This window comes from Nesoenas mayeri (genome assembly GCF_963082525.1).
Source record: "Nesoenas mayeri genome assembly, chromosome: 1".
Classification (NCBI taxonomy): domain Eukaryota; kingdom Metazoa; phylum Chordata; class Aves; order Columbiformes; family Columbidae; genus Nesoenas; species Nesoenas mayeri.
Genome location: NC_137541.1, coordinates 124,047,663 through 124,061,856, shown reverse-complemented (window position 1 = coordinate 124,061,856; position 14,194 = coordinate 124,047,663). Strand labels below are relative to the sequence as shown.

The 14,194-nt window shown below is 41.3% G+C and overlaps 1 protein-coding gene across 1 annotated transcript in view; it reads right to left on the bottom strand.

The window, feature by feature from the left end:
• SCAF4 (SR-related CTD associated factor 4) overlaps positions 1 to 9,225 on the bottom strand; it is a gene marked incomplete at its 3' end in the record, with an annotated part of 46,221 nt that extends 36,996 nt beyond the window's left edge. The window contains exon 1 of the mRNA XM_080363127.1: positions 8,977 to 9,225. Coding sequence (XP_080219253.1) covers positions 8,977 to 9,006 — 30 coding nt within the window. The 5' untranslated portion in view covers positions 9,007 to 9,225. The remainder of the gene's footprint in view (positions 1 to 8,976) is intronic.
• Positions 9,226 to 14,194: the final 4,969 nt, after the last annotated feature.

The following is a 14,194-nucleotide window of genomic DNA, read 5'->3' as shown; positions in this document are numbered from 1 at the left end:
CAAGCTGTAAGAAATACTTCAGCTAACATCCCTACTTGCTGAGAATTCACAGTATGGAGAAATAAAAACTGTCAGATAAAAGACAAAAGGAAAGAGGTATCTGTGAGTTGACTTGTTTCTTTTAAAAAAAGGCTTCATTTCAATTTCTAACTATATTGCTTTAGAATAAGTGCAAAGACTCTTGATGAATAAAGTCATTGCTATTATTAAAACTCAGGAAAATCTGTCTTAAGAGGTAACGAAAGATTAAAAAAAAAAAAAAAGTAAAGTAAAAACACCCACAAACAAACCACCAGAAGGCTCAAAAAAATTAGGTGGAGGGAGAAAAAAGGAGCCAACGTTAAGAAGGCACTCCTTTCCTTCATACACCAAGAAGCAACTGGTCCTCCAGAAAAAGGAGCCAGTCCCTATAACAAGAGCAAAGAAGCCAGTGTGAAAGCAGTACTTCAGCATTCACATTTCAGGAACACCATCACAGAGAACCATGAAACTAGGAGAGCTCATAGCAGGACAGGAGATGACAATAAGCAAGTGGCAGTAAAAAAATGTGTCTTAAAAGGTATCCCAAGAATGACATTGCAACCAGAGGGACAACAAACAAACAGCAGAAAGAAACTGCCAGAAGGCAGGAAAATGGGAAATCAACTTGATGCACTGAAGTAGCCAGGGAAGATGCAATAAAGAATATGGTAGCTTGGAGAGGTCATTAATTAAAGAGAGACTGAAACTTAGGCTAATAAGGCAGGAATAAACAAGAGCTTTGGAAGAACAGGACTGAGCAGATCACTGTAAATTGTTCCTTTGCTATTACAGACAGTACTCTGCGCAACAAAAACACAGTAAAGGCAGTGAGGTCAGTACACACAGATATTTCCAGTTCAGAGTGAACAACAGCTGAAATATGCATCAAATTGAGATGCAAATGTTTTCCTATATAGATATATATGCACACATATATGTATACACATATATATGTATATGCATACATGTGCGTGTGCACATATATATGTATTCTGACCCCTCTTCACACACAACCCTATCACTCTCAGAATAACACATCAAAACTTTGTTGCCCTTTAAATTTTCATAAGGTTTTAGAATACCAAATGACTATTTTAAAGCTGATTTTTATTTAATTTTCAGTATCACAGTTACATGTGTCAAAACCATGTTTTAAAGATGGGTAAATCTAAAATTCAACAAGCTTACTAGTTCCTCATGGATTTTTACTGTTAGAAGGGGAAACTTCAGTAAGGCGCATGTACTTTACATGTTCAATTAGACTTGGATCTTCTCTCTCACACATTTCCCAAACCGATATATGAAAAAACGTCCTATTTTCAGAGGATCGCCCTTCCTATAATAAATCTAATTGCTCAAAGGGTACCACGATGATTTCACAAAACAGCCTAGATACAACAAACTTACACTTTATTTAAAAAATAAAATAAATTAGATGGATGTAACAAAAGAAACGATAATTTGCAGCTTGAGAGTGTTTCCAATGTGCTGCCTCACAATAGAAGCCTGTCCCTGGAATGCTCTGCCCTGCAGGGCTTGACCTGCTAGAAATGACTTGCTGCTTTTACCAACCATAACTGGATGTTTGGAGAAAACAGGTCCTAGCTGTTCCCTACCTTCCTTCCCCATATAGTGACAACACTGGCTGAAGAAAAAAGCATGAGTTTAGCTGTGCCTCTATTTCTACTGCCCACTGCAATTTCATTTGGTGATAAAAACCACCCATGGTATCCCATTCACTAGGAGAGACAGCAGGGGAAAATATATGAAACTTTATTTTTATGTAATAACTAACTAATCAAAGGACTATTGAAGACTTGTGTCTTTATTCCGTTTTGATAATTTCAATAGTTTAAGAAGAATTGTCTCCTGCTGTCTGCATGGATTCTTTTGTACACAAGGAAAAACTAATACAGGAAAATGAGTAGAAAAGCTTGATCAGAAAATGTTATCAAAATCATTCAGTCAAAGGTCATAAGAAATCTTTTCCTATTTCAGTTATAACAGTTTCACCTGTTGAAAGTAGTATGAAAAAACACACACCTTGTTTTACACAAGCTCTAGCTTAGGATACAATTTCAATTTAAGATTTTCCAAACATTTCTGGAACCTCCCTCCCTATATTTGAAAGTCTGTGCACTGTAGCTACATCTGTTTTTAAAGGCAATAATTTATTTGTTGCTCCACATCAACTCACGTACTACAAAAGTGGAGCTATTAAAAAGCCTACTAAACTCAAGCCACAATACAAAATATTGATCCAAGAGTACTTCTGTGTATTTTTCACAACAGTACAGAAGCACAGAATAAAACAGGTATAAAACCAAGAACCCCAAAGGCAGAAAAATCATCTGCTCATTTGCAGGCTAATAAATGCAATTAAACAACGTTGATGAGCCACTCATTAAACCACAGCAGATAGCAAAAGGGAGACTAACCATACTGCCTGCTATTTAAAACAAGCTAGTAATCATCCCCAAATTATAATGCAATGTACAGTACAGAAATACTATAGAAACAAAGTGGCAGCAGTGAACTTAAAAGGCCTTTCAACTCAAACTGTAGAACTTGCTCCACTTCATAAGCCCTGAGAGAGGTGTACTAAGAGAGGTTGGGTACTGGGAAAAGGAATAGGATGATAGCTTTAGTTTTCCAAGCAGCAAATTCTTAATTTCTGCTATTCTACAAGTAATGCCCTTTGAGGGTCTATTTTACACAGAAACCTGAGAATTACAGGTTTTTGAAGCAAAGGGGAGAATCACTATTTTCAAATTTACCCACAGCCTTACCTTAGAATCCTAAAACGATAGCATGTCTGGGCACAACATGTCTTCAAAACAAGACCAAGTTGAAATATAGGAATACTATTAGCTTCACTTTTTTACTGATTTCATTAAAAGAAAAGCAGAACCAGACAGTGATATGTGAATTCCAGAAGAGAAGGAACAGGGATGCCAAGGGAAAAACATAAGACACGTGGTCAGAGAAAAAAGGCAGCTCATACACTTTCCAAACCTGAAATTACTAGGAAAGAAGTGAGACAGTGTCACCCAGTACACTTATCCCGTTGGCACAGAAGGAAAAAGCTCAGGCTTATATCCTTCGGGGTGTTTTGAGCTTGATGTATGATTTTAAGTCTATTATCTGTTTTCAGCTTGAGATAACACAGTAGGAAGGTAAAAATACCTTTTAAGAGTTGAACTGACTTCCCTGACTTTGTTCTCCTGCTAAAGTTTCTCTGACACAAAAAGCTTGCTTTATTTGCAAATGAAGAGGTACAGCTCCATTTTACACACTTACTAAATAAAACCCACAGAAAAGAAGCAGCACAGATAGAAGCACGATCTACTGACAGAAACACAGTGTTAAGTTATTAGTCAATATAAAGCACTCAGGTCATTGTTACAATACTCTTGTTAAATCTTCCCTTCTCCAAGTTTCACAGAGCAGTCCAACATGTCCTCAACAATTTCATCAACTCTTATGTGTCTAAGAACACCTCTCTAAGCAGGCTCCATACACGCACGACACAGTCAGTACTCTGTACATTCATTCATTTTGTTTTGAATGTGTTTTATTTATTCATTTAGAAACCACCCAATATAGCCAAACTACAAGTCATTTATAGACATATAATTGTAGTTATTTGTTCATGTGCCTACAGGAAAAAAAAAAAAAAAAAAAAAGGACGATGGAAGACGTGACTGCCAAGCACAGGTACCATATTATTCTGTTAACAAAACATCATTACTACTAATACACAATCAGATCTTTAAAAAGTCAGACGTTTTAAACAATACACATGGGTCAAAGAAAATCTGTTAGCCACATACATTTTTCTTCCCCTATAAAACTCATTGCTTTTTTTTTTCTTCAGGTCTCCATTCTTCCTTGAGCTACTAAGGAAAGGAGAAAGATAATTATGTCTGCTAAACATCTGTCACTAAGCTATGTCTCAGAGGGCCAATGTAAGTTTTAAATTCTTGACCATCAGCTGTGAAGCATACTAAGTACTAGGTACTGCAGAAGATAAGAGATCATCAAAAAATTCATGGCCGTCAGGCTACATTCTTCAGAAAATAAAGTGAGATTTAAATTTGACCTAATGTGAACCCCAGGCAATGAAGTTAAATAGAACTCCATCTACTAAGCTATTTCTATGGCCTAGAAAGGCCATTCACAAACTCCAATTCACTGGAGAGAAACATCTTTACAAAAGACACTGATACGAAAATGACATCATAAAAGTACACAGAATATCATTTTGTTTTCTGCACAAATGTTTTTGAAACTTATCTGACTCTTAGGATCAGTGCTATGCTCCTAAGTCCAGCATGTCTCCTGAAAAGCTGTTCGTCTTGTTTCTTCTCTTACAAAGAATCTCCAATAGAATGCCACAGTTTTCAACATTGCTGGAAACAGTTCAGTCCAGAAGCAACAGGCAGAGCTCTTTCGGGATCACAGTGACGATGACCCGTCAATTACTGTAATACAGTCATAAAAGGAACAAAGCAACTCCCATCCCAAAAAGCTGCACACTGCTTCTGCAATAATTTCAGTTCGGGTCTCACAGTTTCAAAACAGGACTAAATTCACTCTAGAACTTTAGCAGCACTCTCCTATATTCCCCTCCCTCTACCTCATCCAAACAGTATCTGAACTGCTGCTTAAGCACTCTACCAGGACACATGAGTGGCAGCACTGACAAAAATGCAGCCTATTGTACCTACTGGAATATGGTAATCATTTTAGGCAGCTACATCAGGTAGCAGCTTTCACTGTTTTCTTAAAGAGACAAAAGGTGCCAAAATGCACAAAAGACTATCTTAACCTTTCCTCCAACCACATATGCTGGTAGTTGTGTCCTTGCTGCTCCGCCATACAACAGAGGGAACCTAACTGGGGTTCATGAGTTCCAGTAACTGCTGAAGAACCACTGTGAAGGATATCCTGCTAACCTCTATTTATAGGACCTGGGGAGGATAGGGGAGGGGAAGAACAGTGAGCAATGGATTGTAATAGAACATTCAAAATGAATTCTTAACATTAGCATAAGATAGCTATACTAGATCAAAAATAAAACTGCCCAGTTCACTGAATATGGATAAACAGTAAGAATAAAGCTTCAGCTCTAACTTTAAAGAAGCAGCCCACAACATACCTATCCTGTTTGTGATCTAGGCACACTTAAGTGGGATAACAATCATTTCAGTGGTACCGATTAACTATTACCAACCTGAGACACACGATTAAGTGAATATATTGCATTACTCAATACAAACATAAGATTACAAAATAGGAAATTTGACTTTATTCTACTTCCAGCAGCAAGACTGAGAGTAAATCTCCATTTCTAACTTTTATAACCAGTAAACTACCCTTCAAGTTTTCCAGGCTGAAGAAAAGGAAACATATATCCCCTAAACTAAAACATTACAAGAATTAAAATCTTTATAAACCACGACGGATGTGTGGGGTTTTTTGTAACAAAGTTTTGCAGCATTATCAAATTACCTTTTGTGATTTACTTACGTTGTACTATTAATTTAACACAACATATACACTTAACAGTACATGAATTCTAACTCATACTTCCAGGATAGAGTTTGAAATAATTTCCTCAGGGAAAATATACTATACGACATAACTGTCAAATCCCACCCATTCAGTTGTTAATATCTGCTGGATAAAAATAAAGCAGCAAATGTGGTGGGTCAATTAAAAAAAAATGTGCTTGCTTCTGTAGAAAGAGGAGAACTTTTAAGAGGCACATTAAGTGGTAAACTTGCATTCAGAATACAGGTACAAAGAACAGGACTAAGGGAATGGGCAACACAATCAAACATGATCAAATTACGCAACCCCTCTAAGTTACCACCCATTGCCAGAACCAAACTAATTGATTCTAGGCGTTCTTTACTATCTCACCACAATTGCTAAGTGCAACGTGCTAATTCAGATCTCTGTATTTAAGTTTTACCTCACGATTCAGATGGGCAGTTAAGATCAGGTACTTATCACAACTGGCTGACAGGCAGAAACTTGTTACTTCACTGCAACATAATCATACATACCGTCAGGAACCTATAACCCAAAGGGCAGAAACTGAACTTCCAAGTAGATTTGGAACCTAAGGCAGCCAAAACTAATGGTTTCTACTGGACTGGGTGAACAGCTTCAGCCAAAACAAAATGGTTCAAATTGTATAAACAGAAGTGTTGCTGGCGCTTTTCTCTCCCCACCCAAGCTCTTTTGTCTGAGAAGCGGGTATCAGCCTAAAAGCTTAGAGGATGCCTAATTTACAGCCAAGATCTGAACTTGGACCTTCCACCATTCAAGAAATCGCTGTAATCATTAAACCCACCCCAAAAAAGCCCAACTGATCATATCACCTGAAGCAATAAACAGCATCTCCTCCTTCATGTAGACTGGCAAAGAGCTGACAGCTGCCACCTCCACAGAAGAAAAGACAGTAAAGCCAGAATGGCATCACCTCTAGCACACATGGCAAGTCCAGCAGAAAAGTCATGGCTGCTGCAGCTAAAGTTGCTACTATAAAACTCCAGTTCTCTGTCTACAATGGCATTGTGCAGCCAGCAAGTTCAGGAATTCTTGACCTACAGGGTATTCTGTAGATAACCCAGTCTTCACTGTTGAAGCTATTCCACTCTCAATAAAATAATTAACTATTCAGTGAACAGAGACTGGTATCTCTGTAGTCCTCACAATGTCTATGCATTATAAGAGTCTTACAGACAAAATAAGTTCTCACACAGTCCCTAGCCTGTGCTATTCCCACCATTCTGTGAATAATGTTGAGACCCTTTGTAAAACAGCTCTTTCAGTTTCTCTGCTTTCACTGAGAAAGCCCAGAAATGGAACAATATCTGACCGTAAATCTTACCCTCCCAAAAAGTTGGAGATTTTTCACACTTTTATGTTAGTATACACTGTTTTGCATGCACAGCTTTAGGCAACACACATGGAAGGAGAAGAGTTTAAGAGCGGAATTTCATGTTCTTAGCTAATATCATAAATATGCCTTCTGAGAAAAGGACAGTAATTACACAAACCCTGAATTTATTAATATGCTGGCTTCATGCTTAAATAGTCCTATGGAACTAGTCATACGCTTAAACGACTGCAGAACAGGGATTTTAGCAAGTATAGTTTTCTTCCCCATAACTGATGTTCAAATGAAATCCGGTGTTTTATTACTCTTCAGCAGCCAGCCACCAGAATTTCAGTCAATACTTCTGACTATATCAAACAAAAGCTTCACACTTTTACTACATCTGAGAGGAAGAAGTATGAAATAAAACATGTCCATTTCTAAAAAGGAGTCACAGAATGCCAAGAAACACTGCTTTCACACTCAAGTCACACAGACTTTCATCACCAGATCAGCAAAGAAGTGTTTTTTGTTGTCTGAGAAACACTAAGCACTGGCTGTACAACTAAGTTTTATCAGGTAGCAACATGTTGAAATGAATGAAGTGAAAGCAATCATTTGCTAGAACTCCTATTTATATTTAGGCAGGTAAGAATTTTTCTGTCTCATGAAAATCAAAAACACTGCACATGTGCCGTTCTATTTTAATATATTTGGGAAGGCTGCTTTGTACCCTCCCATACTACTGGTTCAAAACAGCACAACAGACCTCTAACATGGGCAAATAAATAAAAATAAAACTGTTAAGGAGGCGTATGTGATCTGCTTTTCACTTTGAACTTCTATAATTTCGTTAAGGATGAGTAGATTTTCAGTTGTGTGTGTGTGTTTGACCAGCAGTTGCAGAGAGTGAACTTTACACAGCATGACTTCATCACATGAGAGTAGTCTGCCATTTTTCCTGATCCTGTTCAGCAAACATGCACAGCAACCTAACCTTCAAAACATATTAAATATTCTGGAATACGTTCTGGCTTAGCTTTAATTGATGATATGCAACAAGAATATGCATGTTCTATAGTCCATAAAGCATTTGCAAAAGTAAAATCACCAAACTGAGGCGGGAGCATCATTTAATCCAGGAATCATTTTAAGTAATGCGTCAAAAACTTTATAGAGGCTAGTGTTTTGTTACATATTATGCAAAAAAACAATCACAGACCATTTTGTTTCCAATTCTGACTGGCTAAGGAATAAAAAGAAAAAAAAAAAGGCATAATGGAAGACAGGGTCCTTCTGTGTACCATAAAAGAAGACTGAATGCCGTAAGGTTTCCAACCTACCTCCCATGTACCTACTGTTGGGGTCGATCCCTTAGTCTCAACCCCAGCAGTCGATTCTATACAGAGATAAGCCCCCTCGCGGTTTTCCCTCTCTCTTTTCAACCTCCAGCCTATCCTATTTGCCGCCTGTTCACATGGCAGGTCCCTTGCCAAACCACTGCGAGGAAATAAAAAAGTGCCTCGCGCCCTGAAACGCGGCTTCCCCCTCCTTAACAACACGCACGCAGTGGGAACGCCTTGTCACAGGGATCTCAGCTCGGACGCGCTCCAGTGGGGCGAGGAGGAAACTGAGCGGGGGTGGGCAGAGAGGGGAGAGTGAAGATCCCCTCAGCGTCGTCGCCCTCCCCCCCCCCCCCCCCCACCCCCCCCGCGGGAACCTGGGCTGCAGCGTCGCCCCGGGAACGCTGCCGCCCGTCCGTTGCAACTGCCGCGGCGGACCTGACCCCGCTCGCCTCCATTTTACCCAGGACACCCGATCTCCGCCCCACACCGCCCCTCGGGCCGGCGGGAGGCCCCCGGGCCGAGCCAGGCCGAGCGTTGCCCAGGCCCTCCCCAGGCAGGCCTCTAGCAGCGCCGCACCGGGCCCGCGCGGCCCAGAGCCGGAAGCCGAGCGCGGGTTGGAAAGGGAGCGACGGCGGCCACCGTGACCTCCCCTGCCCCACCGCGGCCCCCCCGGCCCGCGCTTCCCTCCCTCGCTCCCTCTCGCTCCCCGGCTCCCACCTCCTGGTTGAAGGCGTTCACGGCCTCCATGTTGGCGGCGTCGGCTGCTGCGGGCGGGCGCCCGCGCGGGGGAGGGGACGGGGAGGAGGGGCGGCTCGGTCCCGCTCAGGGGCCGCGCGCGGACATGGCCGTTGGGGCGGCGGGGGGCTCGCGCTCTTCCCCTCTCCCTCCGCGCGCTCGTCCGGTGCGGGCGTCTCGCTGGCAGGGCCGCGGCACAGACCGTCTCTCCCAGCGGGATGGCGGAGCCCACGCCGCGCACAGCACCCTGGGATCGAGCAGGCCTCCCGGCCTCGCACCACCCACAGGAGACAGAAAGGGGGGGGGGAGGAGAAGGGATGGGGGTGGGGGGAAGAGGAGGAGGAAGCGCGCGCGCGGCGCGGGCACCACGTGACCAGGACCGGGTTACTCCCCGGGCCCCGCCATGTCAGCGCCGGCCCCGCCCCGGGGAGGGGAAATGGCGGGGATAAAGCTGCCGCTGCCGCCAGTGCTCGCTTGCAGTCGGCCTCGGTGGTGGGTGGGGCTTGGGCGTGTGCTCTCTCAGCCGCTGGGTGGGCAGATAGCGAGCGCGAGGAGCTTCCACAGCTTCGTCCCCTGAGGGGAGGCCGCGGCTGCTTCGGCCATGTTGGGGTGGCTGGGGCCTCGCTGGGTGTGTGAGGCACGGGGCGCGTCTGGGCCGGGGAGCCGTGGGGACTGGGGAGCCGTGGGGACTGGGGCGCCGTGGGGACTGGGGCGAATGCCGTGCCCGCTTCTGGCTTCATATTAAAAAAAAAAAATGTTGTAGTTGTTTGGTTGTAGTCATGTTTTGCAGGTACCAGACATAACATGCTAAACCCCACTCTGACAAAAGCAGTGCACCAGCACTGGGATGTGTTTGATAGCATGAATCACAGAATGTTAGGGACTGGAAAAGACCTCAAAAGATCATTAGTCTAATCCCCTGCCAGAGCAGGAACACCCAGATGAGGTTACACAGGAATGTGTTCAGGTGGGTTTTGAATGTCTCCAGAGAAGGAGACTCCACAACCCCCTGGGCAGCCTGTTCCAGTGTCTGTCACCCTCACTGTGAAGAAGTTTCTTCTCATATTTAAGTGGAACCTCCTGTGTTCCAGATACTGTCACGGTGGGAGAAAACAGCACTGCTTGCTTAAACATAAAACAGAGCAAAACTGAAAGGCTGTTCTCAAACATAACACTAAAGAAGATGGTTGACAAATTACTGCATCCATGTTAACAATGGGGGTTGAAGTTCATGAGAAAACTGCATATATGCTGCAAAGTGTAGTTTTCAAGAACATTATCTGTCTATTGGCATCTGTTTAAGAGCACGTTTGTCAAGTGCATTGAAGTGCTCTAGTAAAGTGTTGGCATCAGTGTCACATCATAGTGGTTTCAAGTTTGCAGAGTACTGCCTGTTACAGTCTGTTCAAAATGTTACTGTTTAACTTGGAATTTCATTGTTTAGTACATCAACAAGAGAGTAAATCCGAAAGAGGAGACTCAGAATGTTACAGAAATCTCACAGAAAGTGCATTTGTCTTTATTTTGTGTTCTGCTATTAAACTCTGAGTTGTTAATCAGGTGCACATTGCTACTGGGGGTCTCTTCTCCCGGTCATCAACATAATGGCTCTGCAGCAATTAGTCCTCTTACAAAGAAAATGTCTTGAAATTCGAAGTTAGTTAACAGAGTAAGAAGAACTTTTGTTCTACTCAGATTATGAGTACATTAAGGAGTTGGTGTACAGTTATATGTCTGGTAGTTGGAGGAGTTTTAAAAATAAATAGGTTCTAGTGACAAATAGAAAGCTCTAACAGATGTCATGAGTATCTGTAGGTTGATCTTTTACTGGAAAAATAAATAGCTTTTGTAGTTCTTGTTTAAAGAAAGTTGCCAAGCTAGAAAAGAGCGGGGGGAAAAGATAATATTGCCCATCTAGTGTGATTGTCCTTGCTTTTTGTAATTTTTGCCAGTTTAAACATGGTAAATTATATGTAGCTTTTACTACTGTTCTTTTTCATGTCACTGTCCGAAAACTCACAAAAGGTAGTTTGTTCTGCCACCTGAAAAATAAGTACAGCAAAGGTAGAACTGAAGTATGTGGTGAGAGATTGAAAAAAATGCAGATCATCTCTGTCCAGTTCTTGCATCAGCTAAAAAGCTTTCTGAGAAGTAAGAATGATTTCTTTGAGGGCTCCTGCCTTAGGGAGTGAGAATGGACATCCTGCACTGGTAATTAATTTTCAGGTTTCAAACCTAGGTGTTAAATGGTGACAGCTGTTTCTATAGCGCTGAGTACCTGACATTATGTTCCTTCTAATGTGTACTTTATAATGTATATGCAGTGCTCTCAAAACGCTATTAGTAACTATTAGTAACTTGTGCAGGAAAACTAATCCTTCACAGGACAGGGGAGGCTCCCGGTGGTTTTGGAATTTCACATTAAATTTGGGATTTTTTTTACTTATTAAAACTTCTCAGGTTTTTTATATTATATACTTGCCTTTCACAGGGTGTCACTACACGTTCTAGAGGTGACTTCTCTAAAAACTGAGTGTTAAATACGTCTCAGTTTTCCTCATTGCTATTTATGTGTTAGGTATTGTTTTATTATTAATCTTATTTTTTCAAACATCTGCCTTATAATCAGAATTTGTGCATAATTAGATTTTATGTAGCCTACAGAGGGGAAAAAATAATGTAGGTGTACCCCAGTATGTTTCAGAATAGTCTGGTTCAGGTGCTGTAGCCACAGTGCCGTGGTGCTCGATGGGCTCACTGCGTTAGTGCTTGCCATGCAGTGCTGAACTCCGTTGCCCATTCCCTTAGCAAGCCAAAATCCGGTGTGCTTGTGTGTCCACACTGCTGGTTCTGCCTGCAGCATAAACAAATCCTTAAGAGTTAGTAGAATTATCCCGGGCAACTTTGGTTCATTGAGAATTATGTTCCGATTCCTCAGGGGCTGAACGTTAGGATTTCGGGGTTGGATAGGGTGAACTAGGTTAATTACTGCAGTCTTAGACTTAAGTCTGGGTTTTACTAGGCTATGGCTCTGCTGTTCAAAGCAAATCTGCTTCATCAAGATAATATGCTTGGTAATTTTGAAGTAAAATTTGCCGTTGCTTACTTTGTATTATAACTACCTTTAGACAATAACATAATTTCTTAATGAAAAGCATATTATTTTCATTATGCTTTTGTCAATTTTAAATTTGAAGGTACTTGAGCTTGCAGCAAGTTTATTATTTAAAGCTGCTTTTATAGCAACCTTAGCCATTGTACAAATAAATGATGTACGATGCTCAGCATTTTGTTATATATTCGTGCAATATAAAGGATGGTCCTTGCCTCAAAGACCATGTAATCCGGTATGACTCATAGAACATTTAATACCATTCTTATTGTTCATATATATTTAAAAATATTGTTCCATGTTATTACAAATGTATTGTTTAACAGTTTTGACTTGTGTTGGTGTGTGGGTTTAGTTTCTTCAGCTTGTTTACTTTTGTTTGTAACAGATGGGCAATAAATGGGCTCACCAACGTATGGAAATTACTGTTAAGAACAAATTACAGTTACGTGATGTAACGATTCTTTTTGTCTTTGTACCAGCTGATGAAATACATGTGCAAGTCTTATTCAAGCTTGCTGAAATCTGAATTATTTTTGCATTCAGTATGGTCCTTGTCATTTTGCACATAATGTCACAATCACAAGTTCAAGTGATTTTCAGTTAGCTTAAAGGCTTTTACATAATGATATGTCTGTAATTTTTTTTTTTCTTGCAGTAGCGTTAAGTCTTGATCTTTGGAGATGTTAAGAATCCTAAACCTTGCACAGTGTCCTATATTATTATTAGCATTGTGCATCATCATTGACAAAGAAGATGATTGACAATGATCTTCCATAAAAATGTCATACTCATTGTTCTTTGATTATCTGTGTCTGCTTATCAGTGTTTCTCTGACTCATTTGATAAAGATCAGTTATCACTGGTGCATTATCACTCTCTATTGTTGTAATTTACCTTATGGGACAACTTTGGATTTTGACTAGAATTTCCTGGAATCCTATGTTCTGTAGAAAGACAAAACTCTTTTTCCTGCCGTGTTCAACATATTGCTGTGACTTTATATTCTGTAACTTTATATTATATCCTGTATGTGTTTACCATGATTTATAAGTATTTGCTACGTGATTGGTGCTCTGGCTAGATCTACCTCACACCACGGAGCGGGATTTACTGATTGTTCTCTAAATGTTGGCATTGAGTACATGCCATGCTAAAATCGGATGCCTGAAACAGGATGAAGCAGCTTATCGATGCTGATCTGTTATTTTACTTTTTACTGTTTGTAAACTTGGGTATTACAGACAGGCAGGCTGTCCTGGAACCATGCTCTGAAAGGCTTTAGGAAACTTCATAGGAGGGGTAGCTTTTTGCCTGCCTGCCTTGTGGAATGTGCAGAAGCTCTGGACACAGCCAGCTTTCAATTGAATTTTAAGATCTACCGTGAGTATGCAGGTATAGTTTAAGGTCCTGGGTTCTAACCTAGAAAACTTTGTAAACTTTTAACAGTTGGTGACCGGAGAGGTTGACTCTCGTCCTTTGCACTGTTGGAGTGATATAAGTGACCCCAGCTAGTAATCAAAAACACAATAGTCCCTTGCTCACTGCCCCCTGCCCCACCAAGTAGGGGAGAGAATCAAAAGGGAAGGGGGAAAGTCGTGGATTGAAATAAAAACAGTTCAATAAAATAACAAAATAATACTGATATACTGCTACTAATATATATAAAATGAAGATATAAAATAAGTGATACTCAGTGCAATTCCTCACAAACTCTGGTGACACTGAGCAGCCAGCCCCAGGCAGCAGCACCTGATCCCGAACAGCCAAGCCTGAGGAGAGGGAGAAAAAGGCAGAAAGGCCCAGAGACCTCTGCAAATGGCAGGACGGTAAAGGTCAAACTAAAGGAACTCCTAAATGGAACTCAATCGGAATGGAACAGAACTGGAAGGGGTCTCCTGAGCCCCAAAACCTGACTCTTGTTAAATATGAAGCAATGATGCTAATGGTATAGAGTATTTTTATTGGTCAGCCTGGGTGTCAGTCAAGGTGTACCCCATCTATGCCCCATTTCTTAGCTGTCAGCATATGCAGAGAGAGAGCCCAGAAAGACCTTTGTGTCCCACACGACAGCTAAGGTAACAGTAG